This window comes from Acyrthosiphon pisum, chromosome A3 (assembly GCF_005508785.2).
Source record: "Acyrthosiphon pisum isolate AL4f chromosome A3, pea_aphid_22Mar2018_4r6ur, whole genome shotgun sequence".
Taxonomy (NCBI): Eukaryota; Metazoa; Arthropoda; class Insecta; order Hemiptera; family Aphididae; genus Acyrthosiphon; species Acyrthosiphon pisum.
The window spans coordinates 5,561,194-5,585,187 of record NC_042496.1 but is presented as its reverse complement, the minus strand read 5'-3'; the positions used below and the strand labels follow the sequence as shown (position 1 = coordinate 5,585,187).

Here is a 23,994-nt window from a genome sequence, read left to right as displayed (position 1 = left end):
TAATATTACCTATAAACCTTGGGATATAGATACTATATTATTATCTATATCCCGTGATCTACAATTAGTAATTACCATTTACCACTGAAATCTACACAGTTACTATCTTAGATCATATACAATTGTATAATATGATCTAAGGTTACTATCATGGAGTTCAGTGACAATATTACTGATCTATTATTATAGCGGTGCTCAGTAGTCAGTATAACACAGAATAGAATAATGTCAGTGGTAATAATACACTTGGTATTTTTAATTTGTTTCATTGGTAACACTGTTGTCACAGTCGATTACGATAAGACTATTGATAATATTTGTTTTTATTATTATTATGACAATATAATTATTTATGACTATTGTTTTTTATTTTAACTTTTTAGGACTACCTAAATAATTTATTAAGATAATAATTTAATAAGACATTTGTGAGTTGATTGAAAATTTATTGTTGCACTTAACAATATGTATGCTAATAATTACGTTTTAACATTTTTTAAAATAATTTAAACTCCGACACTTCAGAAGTATAAACATCACCATTATACTATAATACTATTATATTATTAAACTGTTATAAAATAGACTGCAAAAATTGAAGGTATAGTTCAACATGTTTATATTATTATTTTATTGTATTAGAATTGGTTAGGACGTGCATATAATATTATTGCTTCCAAAGTGAATGACCTAATTCAAGTAGGTATTCAAGATTCTATTTTAAATTAATATTATTTTGAAACATATTGTAGATATTAAAAAGAAATATACATTGAATAACATTTCTTAAATATGCAAGACTAACACCAAAACACTTAATTATTAGTTTGAAACTTGATAATATAAGACTTTTAAGTTGTAAAACTTCTGTTATAGTTTTTATCTAAATTTGTAATGTATTAATATTTCTACCATTTTGTTTAATTGCATTGTGTACTTTTTATTTATTTTTTTACCTATACATAATTATTGATTGATAATACATATTATTATTATAATAAAATAAATAATCATTTATTTGGTATACTCACTTAAATATTCTGAATTCTGATATCTGTTTTCACTAAAACAATAAGACACAGCATACTGATACATTTTAAAATGCTTGTAAAAATAGTTTTAGTTAATATTAATAAATATATTGAACTATAGTAGTTTATACTGGAAGTTCTTAATAGAAAAAAAAAAAAATTTATAAATATGGATTATCACATTAAAATTTAAAATAAAAACAATTACTAATTGATAATCGTGCAATTTACTTCTAGAATTGATAGTTACCAATATATAATATTTTCATGTAAGTACACAGTTGAAATTTCACTTATGTTTTAATATCAATTAGTTAAAAAATTAATGCCTACTTATTTTCATTGTTGGTATATAATTTAATACATTTAGTAGGTATACAAATACAAATGTATTCAGTAATAATCATTTACAAAATCTAATATTGTAAGAGTAATTATTATATTGTTTTTTTTTTTTTTCAGGTACGTGGGATTGGTGTTCTCCACCCGTGCATCTCTTTTCATCCCTTGGTGCACGGTCTACTGCACTACATATGGGTCCAATGGAGCCTGATTCGCCTCTGCCTAATCGGCTAACACACGTCTCAGATAAACATCCAAGATGTATGTTAGCCGAATTCAGTTCTATGCGTCGTCATCGTGAATTATGTGATGTTGTTCTCAATATTAACAATCGAAAAATATTCGCTCACCGTAACATTTTATCTGCATGTAGTCCATACTTCAGGGCTATGTTTAATGGAGATCTAGCTGAATCTCGACAAACAGAAGTCACTATACGTGATATGGATGAAATAGCAATGGAACTTTTAATTGAATTTTGTTATTCCGCTCGAATTACAGTAGAAGAATCTAATGTCCAAACTCTTCTTCCAGCTGCTTGCCTATTGCAATTAACTGAAATACAGGATATCTGTTGTGAGTTTTTAAGGAGACAACTGGATCCATCAAATTGTCTTGGTATCAGGGCATTTGCAGATACACATTCTTGCCTTGATCTTTTACGTGTTGCCGATAAATATACACAGCATAATTTTCAAGAAGTTATGGAAAGTGAGGAATTTCTTCTTCTTCCAGTTACACAACTAATTGATTTAATTGCCAGTGATGAACTCAATGTGAGAACAGAAGAGCAAGTGTTCAGTGCAGCAATGTCTTGGGTCAAGTATAATATTTCTGAACGAAGGCAAAACCTTCCTCAAGTACTCCAGCATGTACGATTACCTTTGTTAAGTCCTAAATTTCTAGTTGGCACGGTAGGAGCAGACTTATTAGTTCGTAGTGATGAAACATGTAGAGATCTTGTTGATGAAGCGAAAAACTATTTACTGTTACCACAAGAACGACCTTTAATGCAAGGACCACGAACTCGACCTCGTAAACCTACTCAAAGAGGTCAGCTTTTATTTGCTGTTGGAGGTTGGTGTAGTGGAGATGCTATAGCTTCAGTTGAACGTTATGATCCACAAACAGAGGATTGGAAGTTACAGGCACAAATGAGTAAGCGGAGATGTGGAGTTGGAGTAGCTGTGCTTAATGATTTATTGTACGCAGTTGGTGGACACGATGGTCAATCTTACCTTAACAGTATAGAACGATATGATCCTCAGACCAATCAATGGTCATGTGATGTGGCTCCTACAACTTCATGTCGAACAAGTGTTGGAGTGGCTGTTTTAGATGGTTTGCTATATGCAGTTGGAGGTCAAGATGGTGTACAATGTTTAAGTCATGTTGAACGATATGACCCCAAGGAAAATAAGTGGAGTAAAGTGGCCCCTATGACAACGAGAAGATTAGGTGTTGCTGTGGCAGTACTAGGAGGTTATTTGTACGCAATTGGTGGTTCAGATGGACAATCACCATTAAGTTCTGTCGAACGTTATGATCCAAGACAGAATAAATGGACAGTTATGGCACCAATGTCAACAAGAAGGAAACATCTGGGATGTGCTGTTTATAAAGATATGATATACGCAGTTGGAGGACGCGATGATTGCATGGAATTAAGTAGTGCTGAAAGATATAATCCACATACAAATTCATGGTCTCCAATAGTTGCCATGACATCTCGGAGAAGCGGTGTAGGCTTAGCTGTTGTTAATGGACAACTGTATGCTGTTGGTGGATTTGATGGTACGGCATACCTAAAAACAATTGAAGTATATGATCAGAGTCAAAATCAGTGGCGGCTTTGTGGTACAATGAACTATAGACGACTTGGAGGCGGTGTTGGAGTAATGAGATCACCTCAAACGGATAACAATTTTTAAATTATTTCAGATTACCAAGTCTGTTTATTTTATTATATAATTAATAAGGTAGATTTATTGTTTAATGTTTATATTACCTTGTCACAAATTATAATAAACCCCAGTGATATTCTACTCTATTCAGTCACTGAGATGTGTTATAATTTGAGAGAGATCATGATTTTTTAAGTGCTATTGTAGGAGTTTTTTTTTTAGTAATACAATGCAACTTAAAAATATACCAATTGTAACTTAAAGCTTTTAAGGTAATTTATTTGATGTATTAATCACAAATAAATTGATAATACAATCAATATGTGTAAATTGAATTTGATGAAAATAAATATATTAAAAAAAAGATTTTAAATTTTAATAAATTTAAATCAATTAAATAAAAAAATATCTTGATAATATCAAATATTATATTATAATAAGATATTTTTTACATCCCATTAAGAACAATAAAAAACAAATATTTATAAATTAAATTCATAATTTATAATGTTCAATGTTTATATTTTATAGTTTGCGAATGAAAATAATATCTAAAGGTCACAGCGGTGGTGGTGAATTGTGTCCGCTGTATTTTACCGTCACTGCTACCGCTGCAGTGTGGTGGACTTTAATAGATTTCAGAGTTGTTTTAATTCTATCAACAGTTAGAAAAAGTTGTTTTTTTTAAGTAGATATGTATATTACATGACAATCTAATGTGTTCTGTAAATTGTTATACTGAAAAATTTTAAACATGGTTCAATTTTTTCTTATACCAATTATCAATCTTAAAATGTTTGAGAGTTGTATATTTATATACATTTTATGAATATAACGTAAAAGTAAAATTCAATCATAAATATTTGAAAAAAAAATGTCTTGCTTTTATTTTGCCTAATTTAAAAATAATCTATGTGTTTTACACTCTGAAATTATTATATATACCTACACTATAGTAAATTAAAAAAATCATACTATTAGAAAATATTTGACAATGTTAGGCCATTATTTATTATTAAATTAATCAATTTTAAAACCAATGTAAATCTTTTAACTTTAAGACCAAAAACTGTGTGTTTTAGTAATTATATTAGTAGATATAATTAGGACTAAGATTTTTTTATGCAATTGAAATCTGAAATATGTAAATTCAGTGCTCGAATTGGGAAAAATTAAGTAGAGTAGCTCAATCTAACGATTTAAAAACTGCGTTCCAAGGGCGCAATTATTCAACACAGGCCATACAAAAAATAGTAGGGGTACGCAAAAAAAAAATAAAAATAGTAGGGGAGCTCCGTCCCCCTGCGCACCCCCCCAATTCGAGCACTGACTTTATTAAAAAAAAATATGCACTAATATTCATTTTTCAATATAATATTATATAATGGTTTATATACTTAAGCATGTAGTGAGTAAAAATGTAATTATTATGACAACAATTAAAAAAATTAACATAGGCATACTGATATGTTTCAAATTAATTATACTCAAAAAAAAGAATCATAAATAGTTGGAATGCAAAATAAAGTGACTGGAACTCATCTAAATATCTAGATATTTGTTATACAATGTTACTGGTGCTAGATTATATTTAGCCATTATAATTTGTGTTGGTTTTATACTAAGACTAAAATATCCCTTGTAGTTATGTTCACCATCCATTATCCATATAATATGTATATATAATATATTAATATATCACATAATATATTTTATTATTATTAATCTAATTAAGATTTATTTATGTTTATCATAGATCTATGATTTGTATAGTACTTTTACATTGTATTATTTTTAAATGTGTTTATTACTTTTCCATTATATTTTAAATATCCGTCTTTTGACAGTATTGACACAATTATTTTAAAACATAATTTGAAAAATCTGAAATAAATTTTTCAATTTTCCTTGAATTAATAATTATTATTTTGTAAACTTTTTATTTAATATTATATAGATCTTGGCCACGGACTAAGATATACAGGACTGGAATCGACACGGCCGGGGGGTAGTAGAAGGCCGGTCCCCAAAATGTTTCTAAAGGTACAGGTGTGGTTACTAGCGCATTCTAGTAGCCTATATTGGCAACGTACTAAAATAATTATTTTTAAAATAATAATAATAATATATTATAATTACTGAAATTGTATTTTTGAAACCTAATCCTACTGGCTAGTATATTTTGTAGATGTATCATCAGACTTAAATGTCCGTAACATTGGTTTGTGTTCTGATCTAAAATGCCTCGTCAATGTTCGGTGATTTCGTGCTCGAGTATTCAAAGCAAACTGCAAGCTGTCCAATTGTTTAAAGTTCGCGACTCAGATTTTTATGCTTGGAACTTTTTATGTTCGAAAAGTAAATGGAAATTCAAATCGCAAAGTGGTTTATGTCTGTGCTAAGCATTTTTCTAATGAAGATTTGATAACTGATTATAATGGACCTAATGATTTGGAAAAAGTAAAATCAAGAATTTTACATAATATTTGAATATGTTTAAATTTTAGTATTCTGTATTTCTGTAACATAATTATTAACTACCTATAGGTTAAAAGACATTTGGTTTGGGTTAAGAAAGGGAGCTATCCCATCAATATTTGATACATCAATTGATATCACGGAAAACTATAATACTATAACTCATGATTTACCAGACCCAACCGGACAAAGTACATTAACTACTGAGCCATTTAGAAAACAGTTGTTTAGTGAACCTATGTCTAGACGAATATGTCTTAGTTCACAGCTCCCAACACAAGTTTGTTAATGACTTATGATTATTTCACCTAAAAATAGTCTGTCTTGACTATAGATTACTGTATGAATTTTAATACCTATAAGCACACATTGATAATTGTTATTTATTTAGGAAACATTTACCAGTTATGAGGAATTATTAATGCCAGTTGGTTGGATGTTGTACCGTGATGAATGTATAGTGTCATTGTATAAACCAATTAAATCTGAATGTGGTAGTGAAATGAAAGTGGTCATTCAAAAACAAATTGTTTTTCAATCTAATATTTAAAAAAAAGTTATTATGTTAATCAGAAACGTAGAAATCCTAAAATATTAGGTCTATCACAATTGACATACCCATTAGATTTTATGAAAATTAATGAAACTATTAAATTGTTTGAACAGAAACAAATTTGTCAAGGCGGTCCAAGTGTCATCAATTTTCCGGGTACCTATATATTTCTAATTGCTTAATTGATAATTAATATGTTTCTATCTAATTTTAAATTAAACATTTTGTATTTAGGAATTCATATTAAAAACACTAATTTAGACGGTTCAATATGGAAATATTTTAGTTATATTCTTTGGCTAAGAAGTTCATATTTGGAAAATATTTTAATCACATATTTTCAAAAAAACATTTTTATGGAAACTTTATAAAAATATTTAGTCAACATTTTTATGCAATCATATAGTATAATGTTATGTTATAGTGAGAAGACAATTTTTATACAATATATAATATATTCAGTCAAATATTCATTATTCGAGCAATCAAGCACTTCAAAATATTCACAAAATATTATTATTTCCTAATTAACACTGTCTATTAATGCATATGGTCGGCAAACGCGTAAAACAAATAAGACAAATCAACGACAACGCTCGGGTTTTGGGTTCGATTATATAATATTTAAGATCACCTTCCCGGCTTTCCCAAAACTTAAAAGCGTAGGAAAAAAACACGGATTAAGACTGGAAACGAGTACCTAATCACGTGTTGTAAGGTAGCCTTGTGTGGCTATGTGAGAAGAAAATCAGCAATAATGTATCCACCTATATGACTATAATATTATAGTTTCTATAGGAAATTTGAATACTCAGTACTGGTCCTAGATCACTTTGTACGGTTGATCATTAAAACTGTGAAAAGCGGACACTTTTTATGAATATAAATTATACGCACCTAAGTAGTAGGTACCTACATATATTACCTATATAACGTCAATTATTAAAATTAAAAATTAAATAAAAAGTCAATTAAAATATGTACAATATAAATAAATATGTCAAAATGACAAATAAAAGTTATTATCGGTAATAAACCACGATTCCCTACTATTTTAATTGTATAAGAGATAATTACCAAATAATATTTTAACTTAATAACATATTATATTATAGTCTAGTCATGACTTCAGACTTATTTATATTATATATTAATATATACACAATAGTGAAAAGTGTCCGCGTTACGCATTTTTAACAATGGACCGTACAAAGTGATTGTTTAATACCTTTAATACTATCTAATATATAGATGAAAGGTTTTGAACTTTAATCTTACCAAGTCTTGCGCGCACCACGTCTTATAATCAGCGCCCAGCAACGCCGTGTTGAGGATATTTGACCTAATAGCGGAATAAAAAACACCAGAATACAATATTATCCAGCATTTTTTAATGAAAGTGATTGAATAAATATTTTCAAAACATTTACAACATAATTAATATTTAATTACATACATATTTAGGTAGGTTAGGTACAGGGCGTTTTTAAGATATTTCCGCCCACGGGCAACAACAATTGGCGTCTTAATTTTTCCTATTTTAGTATTTTTACACATTATTTATTATCCACCAAAAATCAAAAACGATTTTCTTATGATTACTAAATATATATTTATAAATTATATATAACAAACTAGGTATAATAAAAGACTGAATTATATTATGTTATTATTCTCATAATAAATTGTTGTGACTTGTGACAATGGTCTTTTGCAGAGTTGAATAATATTTAGATACCTACCTATTTTGTTATAAAATAATAAAGATTGTATTTCTATAACATACTATATGGTACAAGCCTCAAAGTATACCTAATCATAGGGATTTAATATATCCAATTTAGAATTTATTATTTAGTAGGGTGCCTTGATAGAGATCTCAAGGCACTCAACTATTTAGTATTTAGTAAAAAAACAGATAATTAAAAAGAAAATAATGTCCACTTCGCTGAAAAGATATTCAGATGTTTTAGATTAGGAACCAATATTACACAAATTAATTTATATTATATTTATTAACAATTTATAATTGTTCATTGTATACTGAATATTCGAAATGGTAGTTTTACTTTTTTATAGTCACCCCTAACATTTACCTGGATGGACTATTGCCCTCCTCGAACCACACCTTAAATATGGCCCTTATGATTTAATGAATTTATCGTATTTAAATACCTACCTATTGTACTTATTTGTACCAATAAATTCAACAATTATTATAAATTAAAATCCAATTAACAAAAAACCAAGGTATGTTTTAATATTTGATTATTAAAAATAATGACAGCATAAAATTAATTTTATATGTATATTTTGTTTTATATCTATTCGATAACCTTTGTATAGTTTTGTAAAAAAATTAGTGTTTTATTATTTTTATAAGCTCTAATAAATATAATTATTATAGGAGGTATTTTTTAAATGTTTTACTAAATACATTATAAAAAAAAGTAGATAAGTGGATGTTGCTCTGCTGTACAGTAGGTTAAAAGTGGATCAATGTATAATGGATTGTATTAAACTTGAATTCAATGATATAATATCATAGTATAAGAAAAACGATTTGAGCGGAGACGGTTTGTAAGTCTGAATTTTTTATATTATTATTATTTATTGGAGCCTGCAAGTTGAATTAATATTATTATTTTTTATTTGTAACTATGGTGATAAACAAAGCGTTAGAAATTAAAATCCCATTTTTAACAATTTTTCGTAATTTGTCGTTAGTTTTGCCCGTGGCATTAAATAACTATTGAGAAAAAATGACCTCTCTAAAGTACCATCTTAATCCAATTTGCTAAAAAATAAGGTACTATATGTTGAAATAAAAGCACTCCTTCTGGTAGAAATTTTGTATACAGGATAAAAAAAAAAAATAAACACCATTGTAAAACCACTAGTTTCATCACTCTACTCAGAATCAAAAATACAATAAATTGATTATAGATTACCTTCTCTAATAAGTAGTTACTCCATCGTAGAAAACATTTATATAATGTAAAATATTTCAAATGATCGATGAGTTAATCAAAAAATGAATTAATGAATACAATCAAATAACATTTGAAGTTTTTGCATTATTGTCAAATAGTTAAAGTCTAATAATTAATAATAAATTGACCACAGTGACGTAACTAGAGGTGGCTTTTCATTTAAAATGAAAATGTTTTACATTTTGGTAAAAATTACTATTACCTACAACATATTTTAATTTTTAATAGTAGGTAAGATTAATCAATGTGTATTGCTCAGTTCCTCAAGTGTTGTCTGCATATAATTACAAGATAAACTTCATCAATGATGATTAGGTAACTACATTTAAATCAGGGGGTCCAACCTTTTTTTACAGCGGGCCAAATTTGATATACGCTTTGACATCGCGGGTCAACATTTTTAGAAATATATCTAAAGAAAAAAAAAGCTCGATAACTTGTTCTCATAATATTAATGTATTATATACAATTAATTCATGGTTTTTTAAATTGAAGTGAGGGCCGCATCAAAATCTACCAAGGGCCGCGGGTTGGACACCCCTGATTTAAATATTTAAATGAATAAATTCAACTAAGGGTCTTGGTAACTTAATAAATTGAGAATTTATGAAAAATATTTTACTTCAATTTTCGAGTGACTAACAGAAACATAGACTGTACAGCGTACATATGATATTAAACTATTGCCCAAAGTGCTCATAGACATAACATATTAAATAAAAGTTTACAATTGTTCTAAACAAAAATGAATTAAGTTAATACTTATAGACATTATTGAACCGATATTTTGATAGCATGAGGAATAGGAAAATCATTTAAGTAATGTATTTAAAAAACAAAATATATGCATTACGAAGAATTATTTAATCAAAATAATATGTAACTAAATAGTTTATAATATATTATAAACTATACAGTTATAGTATGTTTTATGATAATTAAAATCAAGGTTATATACATTAAAAATTAATGTTGTAAATTAATATTAAATCACCAATTATTAAATCCATGAAAATCATAACCAATGATTTTCTTCTTCTTGTTAGGCAATTCTTCATTTTCAATCCTAATAAAATAATATAAATTATAATGAAAAATTAAAATTCCATTATTGAAAAATACTTTTCTACTTTGGATGATTGCATGCACAAAATGGAAATTAGAAACATTATAAAATAATAATTATTTCTATATAAAAAAAAAATAGTTATAAAATTCTATAACTATAAAGAGCAATTCTTCTTACGCAATTTTTCTTTTCTTTTACAGACCCACGCGTAACAAAGATGAAACCTACTCAAATAAAATCTTTATTTCTCATTTTTGAGTAATCTTAAGAGTAAAATCAAATATTTCAAATATTATAGAAGATAATATTTTGGAGGGTTTGATAACATATTGGTTTTATATTTTATTAATATTTGACTTTAAAAATAAAAATTTGTTTTGTAAAATTAAACAAATGTTGTTTTGAACAAACAAACACTTGTTTTGACAAAATATTAAGACAAATCAATATGTCACACCCTCAAAATTATTATTTTCTATAATTTTTCTGTAATTGTATTACACAAAAATATATTTTTTTTAAATTATTTTCCTTGAATTAATTTTGTCCATGTTGTGCATAAGCCAGTGACATCCTCTTAAACTCTATTTAAATTAAAATAAATTACTTGTTTTTTTGTAAAGCTGAAGGATTGATGTATTTCCCTACCCCAGTTTTAAATGTTTTGAGTTTAACTCCTGGAATTGCTATACTTGATATTTTATTTTCTTCTGTTTGTAGAGTTGAAGCCATACTAGTTCCAGGTGTATTTATTAATTCCTCTTGCCTTTCTTCTGCTATCTAGATAGAAAAAATAGGGACCGATAGTTGTGTAATAGTTATTTAACACAGACACGATTATACCAAACGATTTAGGATTTATATTTTATACCTTATCGTCAACTTCTTGAAATGGATCAACAAATACATGAGTTTTCAGTATATTAATATCAGTGATTGGCCGATCTTTATTATCCACTTCGATTTCTTCAATTGCATTAAGTGTTTCAAAACCTCCTACTATACGTCCAAACACTGTATGTTTGTTGTCCAAATGCTTACATGAACGGTATGTTATAAAACTATAAAAATTGAACACATGCATTATTGATTACATATTTATTTCTATACTAGTATACTTATATAATATCAATATGCAATATAATTGTTATTAGAATACTAACAATTGTGATTTATTTGTATCAGGACCAGAATTGGCCATCGACAACACACCTCGTCCAGAGTGGTTTAAATTTTGTTTAAATTCATCTTCAAAAGGCTGTCCCCAATATGATTCACCGCCTTTACCAGTACCAGTTGGATCACCACCCTGAACCATAAAATTACGAATAGATCGATGAAATTTTGTACCATCGTAATAATCTTTTTGACAAAGTTTTATAAAGTTTTCACATGTTTTAGGTACTTCTTTACAAAACAGTTCCAAATTCAATGGTCCATAATTGGTGGTTAATCGAACATAACCTGTAAAAATAAATAATTATTTATTAACATTTTTCAATAAAGTTTATCATTTTTCTTACACAAGAATTTTAAAACATCCTAACTCACCCTTTTTTTTTATACGCTCAAATCGGATTTCATTCTCTTCTATAATTGCTGATTCATGTTCCAGCACTGGAACCATTGCTGTCGATGTAAAACTAGCAGCTACACGGCCAGTAGAGTAATGAGCCTTAAAAAAGAATAACCTATTAATAAAAAATTTAAATTAGCTATACAATATTATTATTTGATACTTACGGCATTTAATTTATCTGGTTTTTGTGCTACTAATTCTACTTTTTTTGCTGGTTCCTTGTAATCTCGATCCAATGTATCCAATATATCTCTTGTAGTTTTCGACACTGATTTTAAACGCCCTTCTGGGTCTTTAGACTGAGCTTCTTCATCTAAAATATGAAATATAAAAATTTCAATTCAACTATTTATAGCGAATATATTATGATACGTAATTATAATTTTTATTATTCATACCTGGATCTACAACTTTGATTTTTTTCACAACATGATGGAATTTTGCAATATTAAATTTTGTCAAATTAGTTGGATCTTGAAGTGTGATCATGTCTTTACGCAAGAATGGTTCGTCTGTTAAAAGATCTTTCCAGTTTTTTGTTTTAATATTCAATTGCTCTATAGCCTAAAAGTGCATACATTTAATACTAACTATAGAAAAAATAATTGCACAACATATTTACCTCATATGAAAAAACATTTCCTGTTGTCTTAATTGCTATAATATGCGAATGTTTAGTTAAGGATTTGAACAAGACTGGGCAATGATACTCGCCTGCTGCATTACGATGGAAGTTCAACTTAATTAATTTTTTCAACTCAATAGGCTAAAATATAAGACAATTTATAATAATTACATAACACAAAATAAATGTTAAAACAATATTTACCTTTCCCGTAACTGGATTGTGTTTAAACTGTTTTATGTATTCAAGTAATGCCTCATACTCAAAAATATTACCGTCAGGGTCGCAGTATGGTGTCTTGAAAGCGACAAGTGATAGACAACAATGGTCAAAAGGCAATCGAGCAAATTTCGGTTTTTCAATGCCTGGTCTTTTGCCACCATAGAGTGTTGACCATTCTGTGTACGTGAGGTACCTAAGCATAAAAATTGAAAATACATAATAAAGTAATTAATGTAGTTAGATAGTCTATAAGGCATATGTTTTTAACAACCATACAACAAAAACTTACATTTTATCCTTCTGATGTTGTCTCTTACCCATTTTGAACGGTTTATTTCAACAACAAAATCAAAAATGTACAGGACACTACTTGTAAATATTACTTTAAAACTTTTTAGTGATTAATATAAAGCATTACTTAGTACCTAGTAACTAATATTTTGTCATTTTCTATGTTCAGTATTTTAAATTTAAAAAATAATATAATAACCAAGGTGTGTTGATAAGGACATGACAATATTATTATTTTCTATGATTATGGTATTGTTCTGTGTTATGGTGTAAGCACTAGGCTTCTTATAAAAAAAATAATCAATTGTAAACATTACTTAATAATAGTTTACTGGTAGATCGCGTTGATTACCCAATAGAGGATTAAAATAAATTATACAATATATTTTTATACAGAATTTCAGAAAAACAATAAATTACCACTGCAATGGTTAAAACTTAAAATATTTATATTAATTTATTAATTTAAATCAAATAAATATCTGATAATTTTCTGTTTTACCGGTCACCCATTTTTGCAATTTTTTTTTTTAACTTATGTAATAATATTAAGCATGCTGAAAACGAGGATGAAGTCAGAATTTGTAGGTCGGATTTAGTTTTAAAGTTATAGCTAATTGAAATTTATATCATTTAAATACTTTTTTAACTGTACAAGTAAGAAACTTAAATTTTTTTTTTTTTAAAGTATATTTACAATCTGTACGAAACAAAGTATAATGAGTAAGTGTGGTGACATAAGAACATTAGACATAAAATAACATTAATAGGAAGGCTACCAGCAGTGCCACCTGACCAGAAATTAGGTTTTTTTTTATATATTTTTTCGTTAGATAATCATTTTTTTTTTTAAGTATTGAGAAGGTCTCTTGGCCATTTTCTTTTTAACCTTCTAGAAATGAGTGAGGTAGTGGATAAATTTTTAATTAGTGGATTTGAATGAGCGCGAAGTTTTGAGTGGAATTTTGAGCAATGAGATTTGACTAAGTCGTTGAGCCGTTGAGGGTTGGAATTTTAAAGTCTTTGTGGAGGTTTTGTTGGTTACATACCGAGAGCCAAGGGGCAGAGGTTATTAAGCGTAGGCATATGGATTGGAATGCTTGCAAGGTTATAGTGTTTGATGGCTTTGCTGGCCCCCATAGTTGGATGCCAGACGAATTATCGATTTATATCGTAAGTTTGTTGGCTATAGAAAGTTTTGATTTTAATAGGGGTCTCAGAATATGCAGTCTAGAGTCCACAGATTTACGTTTTTGTTTTAGGTGCGAGCTCTAGTTAAGGCGTTTAAAATTAATTTTGGAATTTAATGATTACGAATTTTAAATTTGAATTTCACATTTAACTATTTAAACATATCATTATAACTAGTAAGTATGTATATTACCTAATAAAATACTTTAATATTAATTTAACAATGATCGGTTTATAATGAAATATAAAATAAATAAATGTTTAATAATTTGATAAAACTAACTATGTCGCTCAGTCCAGGCCAAAGATTTGTTTTTAGGGTTACATACGGTAAAACGGGAAAAAAAATTAAAAAATTTAAAAATTTAAAAAAAATTAAAAAAAACACACATCATTGTAAAATCAATACATTCATCGTTCCACTCAGAATCTAAAATACGAATTTCAAACGCTCATAAAAATTTAATTTGACTTTCTTCTTCTTTGACATTTTTTTCTTGCTTAAGGTAGACAAATTTATGAGGAATCTTGTATTAAATTTACAAATCTTAGATTTAAAAATAAAATGTTTTATGAATTTCTAACTCAAAATAATTTTCAAACTTTCGTCATATTTACGTATTCTGTCAATATTTGAACTTTAAATGCTTATAAATTAATTGTGTCAATGGATTTTCAATTTTTTTCATCTGCCTTTGAAACAATATACTAGGAGCCTTCTATTAAATTTTCAAGCTTTTTTAACCAACAAATAAATTTTTTTTGATATTTATAAAAAAAAAACCTAAATAAAAAAAATGGACACTGAAAATGTGCCTTAAACAGCTCAAAATAAGTCAAAATGTTTGAAAAATGTTATGGTGTATAGAAAATGCTATAATATAAACATTCAGTCAAAATTTCATGTTCCTACGGTCATTTGTTGTAGAGTGGCACCAAAAACGATTTTCACGAAAACAGACTTTGCGTAAAAGTTTCTGTTTTTCCTTAATTTTTCTTTTGTTTTTCACTGCGCTTTTGAAAACTACTCGAAAATTTTAATTTCGCTCCGCTCAGAATGTAAAATATAATAAGATTAAACTTCAAGTTCAAGTTAGAACAGTCTGGACAGGTTAACCTTATCTGCAGACTAACCCAAAACTGTTATAGCATTTAATTATACGTACCTAATATTTATTTTACTAATTTAGTGCTGAAACTAAACAAATTTTGAAATTTGAGTAAAATTATGACTTTTTTTTTAGCGGGGGGGGGGGGGGGTGCATATTTGCGGTACAGGGCCAGTTTGATCCATATTTCCCGGGCCGAAAAAATTCGCCAAACCGCCCCTGCACCAGGTTGTATCTCATGAACCATGAAAGTTAGAAAGTTGAAATTTTCACAGATTATGTATTTCTGTTTACGCTATAACAACAAATACTAAAAATCCTAGAATATATAATATAAGCAGTGTTGCCAGTATGTTTAAAGCTGATGATAGTTGTACGGAGTTCAAATTTTCATGGCATGCATTTTTATTTCATTGTAGAAAGAAAAAAAAATAGCAAAGAAAATTATTTATAATTTCTAAAAAATAAATCTATAAGTGGTCACTGGTCAAGTGGATGTCGCTCTGCTGTACAGTAGGTTACAAGTGGATCACTGTAAAATGTTTCCAGTAGTTTTCAAAAGCACCAGGAAAAACAAAAGAAAAATTAACGAAAAACGAGAATTTTTATACGCTGCAAAATCAATTTTGGTTTTAGGTGTAACTCTAAAACAAATACAAATTACCATAGATACATGCAATTTTGACTGAATGTTTATATTAACATTTTATATACGCTATAACATTTTCAAAATAAATTGACTTATTTTGAGCTGTTTACGGACATTTTCCGTTTCCGATTTTTTTAGTTTTTTATACTACAAATATCAATACAATTTTATTTGTTGGTTAACACATCTTGAAAATTTAATAGAAGGCTCTTTATTGGTTCAAAGACAGATAAAAAATATTGAAAATCCAGTAGCAATTTTTTTTTTATAAGCATTTAAAGTTCGAATTTTGACAAAATTTAACAAATTAAAAATTTGGTAATTATTTTGTAGTTAAAATTTATAAAATGTTCAACTTTTATATCTAAAATTTATATATCTAAAATTTAAAACAGGTTCCACGTAAATAGATTATATATAAATTACTTTATTCACAATAATATCATCAAATATACGTGGTAATATACTAATATCCATAGGCTGACCGTTTTCGCTCAGAAATTAGAATCGTTTTTCTTATACAATGATATTATATCATTGAATTCAAATTTAACACCATCCATTACAGTAACCTACTTGTAACCTACTGTACAGCAAAGTGACACCCACTTGCCCACCATTTTTAAATTTTAAATTTAATAAATATTAACAATAATCAAACTTTAAATGCTTTTAAAAAAAAAAATTGTATTAAAGTAAATAAAGTATTTAAAGTATTTTAAATATTTTTCAACTGCTTTTTAAGCAATATATCAGGAGCTTCTTATTAAATGTCGACGCTGTTTAGCTTAACAAATAAAATGTAAATGATATTTATAGAAAAAAAACTAAAAAAATTGATTCAAAATATTTTGAAAATGTGAATATGATATACCTATAGTCATAAAGATCTCAAGTGTCTTCTGTTAATAAAATTGTTATTCGTTTTTGAATTACAACAAAATAAGATATCGGTACATGAGAAATCGAATGAATATCCTGCAATGTTGTAAACATTTGAACTTCAACTTAATTTGACTTTCTTATAGATATATTTTTTTTTTTGATAAAGGTAGTTACACAAAATATTACAAAATAATTATTCTGTGGTAAATAACCTTACAATAAATCATGTATTACATTTTCAAATCTTAGATTTAAAAAGAAAACATTTTAGGAATTTCAAACTTGAAAATAATTTGCACATTTTCGTAATTCAACGCCTCTGTCTCTGTGATCTTAAGTCGGTCGTGAATAGAATAAATAATTATAAAATAATAATAATTATTCTGTGATAAATTTATCCACCTTGAGGGCTATCTTTAATCGTGATCGTGGACAATACTAATTTATTATCACAAAAATTATGTTCTTATCAATTGTTATCAACAACCTATCGACTTTTCTCTATAAAAAAAATAGTTTTCTCAAAAACTTGAACACTTAATTAAAAACGAGTTCATACTTCTTTCAGATTCAAAATTATATACTTTTCTCAGTTCTTCGTTAAACAATTTAATTTTCATTGAAAACGATGTACAAATTACCTCGAATAAATACCGTAAGTGCAACTGTTGGATGTTTAAAAATATAATCTATAGCCACTACAGTATAAGTAGTTTAGTATCTAAAATATCAATACTTGTTTGCAGGTCGGATCAATTTTGGCTAGGCAGAAGGCCGTAAGTCTTAAAACTTTTGGCCATCGCCTACAAACTATTAACACATCAACCAATGAAATCAAACCCAAGTAAGATTTGAGTAGGACGAAATATAACCAATGTAAATAGTTTTGAGTTTACTTTTAACCGTTACTTGCTTTTCAGATCTCGATTTTTATTTTATGTAATGGGCACTGTCCTCACCGGTGTTATTGGCACAGCAGGGATAGTTGTCTACTCAAAAAATGATCCAAAATTTCGGGAGCTTTTAACCAATAATATACCAGGTGCTGACAAATTTATAAAAGTCTGTTTATTTGAAGATACAGAATTTGTTGACCAAAGCAAAAGATTAGGAGGCCGTATCGTTTGTAAGGTTGCGCAGCAAGTAAAATCAATAAAAGAGAGGTAAGTAATATTTTCAATTTAATGCTGAATCTTGTATGGTAATTATTATGGCTCGGAATTTAAAGCATAATTAATGACAAAAAATGCATTATATTGTTAGGAAAAATAAAAAAAAAAAAAAAACATGAACAAAAATCAACAAAAATCAACTTAAATTAGGTATAAAATTGAATATAAATATTGAAAAAAGAATTTTAATTAATAAAAGTATTAACAACCTTGTATTTTGCTAATATTTGCAGGCTGTCTGTAGGTCGATAAGTTATAGAAAATAACATAATGTTTAATACATTTAATAATCAAGCCTATGTATGAAAACAATAATAATCCATTTGTCCGTATTTCTGATTTTTACATTTCTTATTAATTAAATTAATTTTTTTTTACTATAGTATAATAAATATTAAAATTCCATTGTATGGTATAATTGCAAAAAAACAATAAAAAGCCAAAAAAGATTGTACATAAAAAAAGTAGAAAAAAACAAAAATAAATTGGTTGATTTGGAATTAGAATGACATAAAACGTATTTATGTATAAAAATTAGATTTCTATCTCATATATAAAAAAAAAAAGTATATGCTTTAAAATCCGAGCCCTAGTCATTATTCTTATAATTTTTATGAAAATGTATATTGGGCACCTAATATGAATATGATTTTTTTCATTTTTCACAGTATTGGTGTTGATGAAAAACATAGTTTTGTGGAAAAATCCGTAGACCAAAGTAAATAAAAATTTTTAATTAATAAATTATGACCAGATTTATAAAAATTAAAAATATAGGTATTAATTTAGTTTATGGAAATGCTAATTTATCACTTTTTCATTGTTAAAATAATATCATATTTTATTAAAATTGTATTCATGTATTTTTTTCTAGTTAAATCAATTACCAAAACTTTTCCGCCATCTGTTTCTTTGGCTTCAAATAACGAACAAAGTATGCCAAACAAAAAACAAGGTTAAAAGTTACAATATATTACAATTTTATATTAACTAGGTTATGGGACTTACTGCAACAAAATTCCTTAAAATTACTAAAATATGCAGCTAAAATACTCTTTATTTTAAAAACAACACATAATATAAACAGTGTGTAAATTAATTAGAAAGTTACTCTGCTAGGCTAACTAGACTTTCCGATTAATTTACATACTGTATAATAATGTTAATATATCTAAAATATATAATGGATAATTGTTTAATCTAACTCAAGTATGTATTGATTAATACGGCCATTATTTGATAATTAAGGAATTTTTAAACAAAATAAAACAAATTAGATAAAAAAAAAAATGATGTAGATAAATGGGTAGTTCCTTGATACACATTGTAATTGAATAATATGATAAAATGCTTTCCGTGATACACAAATACCAGAACACTTACTGATGTGTAATTCTTCATTCAATATAGAATCTAGATGTCTAATCGTACAACTCATAATAGCAATGTTGCTTATTAATCGACAATGATAACTTTGGGAATACATTTTCCCAAAATGTTATCCATACATGACATTGACATAAAATATTACTTTTATAAAAATAATTAAATACAAAATATGCACTAATATGCTGATAAATGTTCAAACATTGAGTTTTCTAAAGTATGACAAAATATGCATGTTAAAACTTGGTGTTTAATTTTACCATTTGATAAAATCAATTTTTATCTTACCTAGAATAATCTTAGACCCCCCACAATGAAACATTTAAATGCAAGAAGTCCCAAATTCTACAGTAATAACTATATTAAATAACAATAATTTAGTACATTTTTGTTTGTAGAATCCCAACAATCAAAAAGCCAACCACAGGATGAAACGATCAAAACTAATTTTGTACTGACCAAGCCTGATGGTACATTTATTTAATTTTAGCATATGGCAGTAAATTTATTCTTTCCATAGTGCTTACACACATATATTATGTAATATGGTATTCTATTTTTTCAAATAAAAGCCTAATGTTTTTTTTAGAAAAACAAGAACTTCCACCAGCGCCATTTAATTTACCATCTCACAAATATACATTAGAAGAACTGGAAACTGAAATTCTCAAAAAATCTTCACTGTGTGTTAGTGCTTTAAAAACTGCGACTGCAGCAATAAAAGGTATAATATACAATTATTCAATTTTCTTCTAACAATTAATATTTTTATATGTAAACTAGAATATTCTGAAAATGTTTACAAACTCATTGATAATACTACAGAAAACATAGATCCTAACTTAGGTGTTAAACTACAAATCCTTGAAGATAAGAAAAATATTGTTTATAACAATGCATATGAAGATATAAAGAAATACAGGTAATATCAATTTCACTTTCACATCTTTAAGAGTTTTGAGATGATTTTTAGATGCCTATGTTTTAGGAAAGAAATATCTGAAAACCAAAAACTACTAAGCAACTCTACATTTGAGGTAACTCCTGATAAATTAGCCAAGACCATGCACATAACTAATGAAGCATTGGAAGAACTGAATAATGCACGTATTATAATGGAAAATGAGGAACATAAATTGGGTTACATAAATAAATATAAGTCCAACATCAATGAAGCACAAGCCAGCTTGAAAGTAATTTTTTAGAACACAATATAAAAACATAATAATAGTTAAATACTTAAATAACATTTTTTTGCTTACAGGATGAATTTGAATCATTGTTTCCAGGTTCAGACATAACTCAACACAAAATTAATGTAAACAATAATGATTTTGATATATTTCTTCTGTATGCGTTGAAAAAACTAAACTATTATAAAGATAATCTTTCCAAACAAGAAGTGAATATATAAATTACATTTTTAAATATTAAGTTGTCAAATGTTTTTTTAACATCACATTTTTTACATAGGCAACTCTTGATCGTAAAATAAATAATGCAATGAATGCAGACTTTTTGAATGTTGAAACTATAAATGAAATGAACTCCCGTTTAAATTCAGAATTACATAAATTAGATGAACAATTTAAACACCAGGTATATTTAATATATTATTTTATCTTATTACTAGAAAAATAATTGTTAGTTGACAAACAAAACTGTATAACATGTAGTTATGTAGTAAATTGTTATTGCTATTTAGAATTGTAAGTCATTGTGTTAAGAATTGTAAGTAAATTGCTTGTAACAGAAATTAAAAACATGGTTTATGATGATAACATAATTTAGTCAATCTTTCACTGTACTTAATATGTCAATTTTAAGTTAGCTTAATCACCACTGTTTATGATGGTTAAATAATTATACAAATTTATATTCTAGTTAAATCAATTTAACATCAAAGTTGATGAAGACTTAAGGGAACAATTGAAGGCACATAAGAAGGCACACGCAGACCTTATAACCAGAGCAGTAGACTTCACCAAAGAAGAATTTGAAAACAGAGTACGCCAAGAACTATCGGCTATAGAAAAATTAGAACGTCAAAAGTACCAATCACAATTGGATTCATTGAAATCTGATCTTCAAAACGTTATTAATAATTTAAAAAGTAATTAAATATAAATATAATTTTTGTCAAACGATGTTAAAAGAAATTAAATTAGTTAATATATTATAGGAGAAGTTGAAAAGGAAAAAAAACTATTTGCTAATAAATCAATTTGGGAAGCAAGCAAAGTTCTAAAAACATCTCTAAGTAGTTCAAATAATGAACAACCAATCAATGTAAAAGATCAAATAAATGCTATTAAAAAATTAGGAGGTAACAATATGACTATATTTTAATTATTTTTATATTAATCATAATTCATAACACATAAGCCTATGAGTTGAGTTTGTGATCATGTTTATGATGTATTTTTTAGCTTCAGATTCAATAGTGGAAGAAGTAATAAGTGCTCTTCCGACCAAAGCTCTTGAAAATGGTGTTTTTTCTAAAGGCCAGTTAAAAGAAGATTTTAACCAAGTAGAAAAAAGAGTATATGAGACTGCTCTTATACCGGATGATAGTTTCAGTTTACCTTTGATGGCATTCAGTTATTTGGCTAGCCTTTTTGTTGTCCATCATTCACATATTTCACCTAATGAAGTGAACAATGAAGAATTTGATCCCCTAGAATTAAACACTTATGAAATTGTCGAGAGAGCTAGGTACTTAAAGCAATTTAATAATAAATATTTATAAAACATTTGTGTAATATATTTATCCACTTTTTATTCTGCTGCAGGTACTGCATTGATAGGGACAACATTTTACAAGCATTGCGATATTTGAACTTGCTGACAGGATGTTCACGAGTCGTTGCTAAGGAATGGATAAAAGAAGCCACAGTTTTTTTGGAAACAAAACAAGCTGTTGATCTATTGTTGTCTTACACTACAAGCATATCATATTCATCTGTTCATGCCAATTGAAATGTATTTGTTGTTCTAATACCTCGAGTAGCTGAGTAATTAGAGACCATTATTATAATAATTAATGTTTCTATTAACTATTTGATAGACTATATATAATATATTATGTATTTGTTATCAATTTTCTATTAATTACTTCAATCTGCGCTCTATATAAAAATTCCAATGTAAATAAATATTTTTATTATGTTTCACTGGAAAATGGTTACAAATAATTAGCTACTTTAATAATGTTGTGAAGATTTAGACTTTAGACAATTAAAAATTAATAGGTTTGAATAGATGATTAGGATACAGAGTAATTTATTATGTAATGATTAGCCACTTATTATCAGGTAACAAGCAAGATAATAAACAAGTATAATTATACAAATCTATCTGTGAGGGAACAATAAAATAAACATGGTATATAATTAGTCTTCTATCTGGGTATCATGGTTGTAGATATAACCATGCTGAGTATTATGCTCTCTGTTTATGCTTTACCTTAAGATTTTATATTTTGATTACCAAATGTTAAAATTCTATCTTAAACAAAAAAAAAGTTAATTGAGTTTGAGGCTTCCTGTGCAAACCCTGATCCAGACTTATTGTATTATTTATTTATTTATTTATATCTAAATATCTCATATTTTTATAAAACACAAAATATTAATTTCTATTATCTAATTTTATTTATTAACAATGAATTTAAACACTTAAAACCTTAAAAATATTATACCAACCTATTAATATACATAATTGTTTTTGATAACTAAAGCAATTGAAATCTTTATATAAATTAATATACTAATATGAACAGTAATGAATAATTTGTTTTTTTAATTTGATAAATATGTAATATAACATTGCTTTCAAATTTTGTAATAATAAATTGTAAATTGTAATACAAAGCTGCACAGCCGCAAAGGTGGGTTTGCATAGGTGGCATTTGCCCCCAGCAGAAACATTAAAAAATATTTTACAGGCAACATTCATATATCAAGATTATAGATTCTTCATAACTTTTTTCATTTTATCGTCATAAATAATTTTTCTATCAGCGACTAAGAATATTATAAATGTTAAAATGTCTAAGTATTATAATATGAAACATACGTACCTATATATTTTTAATAATAATAAAACATATTTATGCAATTAAAAACATGATTGGTATTTTGGTCGGGGATGGTTTATGAGGCTGCAAAATATGTGTGCCTGGCGGCATTATATCTTAACACGGCAATGTGCAAAGGGTGAACAAATTGTATTAGTTCCCAATAAATGTTCAATATAATGGTAATAATAAAATACAATAAATCTTCTATATAAATAAAAATGAATGTCGCTTTTTTCCGAACTCAAAATATTGAAAACTACTCTTCCGAATTACTTGTACATATACAAGTGTGGTACTTCATTGCAGACTTGTATGCAATATGTTTATGAATTATAATAGAATATGGTAAATATAATAATTATAAAAATACTCTATTTGAATCTGTACACGCCAAAAGTAATACATGATATTAACATTTTCCGTACATGATAATA

General features: G+C 27.1%; 3 protein-coding genes across 3 annotated transcripts; 2 read left to right on the top strand and 1 right to left on the bottom strand.

Annotated features, from left to right (window-relative positions):
- Positions 1–342: 342 nt before the first annotated feature.
- LOC100158842 (kelch-like protein diablo) lies at positions 343–3,599 on the top strand. The gene is made up of 2 exons (XM_001949087.5): positions 343–601; positions 1,494–3,599. The coding sequence occupies exon 2, from the start codon at positions 1,565–1,567 to the stop codon at positions 3,302–3,304; it is 1,740 nt and encodes a 579-aa protein (XP_001949122.1). The 5' UTR covers positions 343–601; positions 1,494–1,564; the 3' UTR covers positions 3,305–3,599.
- A 6,547-nt stretch (positions 3,600–10,146) lies between these two features.
- On the bottom strand, positions 10,147–13,286 carry LOC100167734 (RING-type E3 ubiquitin-protein ligase PPIL2). The gene is made up of 10 exons (XM_001949282.5): positions 13,086–13,286; positions 12,779–12,989; positions 12,572–12,715; positions 12,348–12,513; positions 12,114–12,262; positions 11,922–12,045; positions 11,534–11,834; positions 11,242–11,431; positions 10,978–11,150; positions 10,147–10,367 (listed from the first exon to the last, which is right to left on the bottom strand). Exons 1-10 carry the CDS (start codon positions 13,115–13,117, stop codon positions 10,292–10,294), a joined length of 1,566 nt encoding a protein of 521 aa, XP_001949317.1. The 5' UTR covers positions 13,118–13,286; the 3' UTR covers positions 10,147–10,291.
- A 4,129-nt stretch (positions 13,287–17,415) lies between these two features.
- Positions 17,416–23,020, top strand: LOC100161600 (MICOS complex subunit Mic60). Its single transcript, XM_008183454.3, has 15 exons — positions 17,416–17,576; positions 17,668–17,765; positions 17,842–18,084; positions 18,762–18,811; positions 18,968–19,048; positions 19,878–19,949; positions 20,069–20,203; positions 20,263–20,401; positions 20,468–20,672; positions 20,744–20,881; positions 20,953–21,078; positions 21,364–21,592; positions 21,662–21,805; positions 21,909–22,194; positions 22,272–23,020. The coding sequence occupies exons 1-15, from the start codon at positions 17,550–17,552 to the stop codon at positions 22,456–22,458; spliced, it is 2,160 nt and encodes a 719-aa protein (XP_008181676.1). The 5' UTR covers positions 17,416–17,549; the 3' UTR covers positions 22,459–23,020.
- The last annotated feature ends 974 nt before the right edge of the window (positions 23,021–23,994 follow it).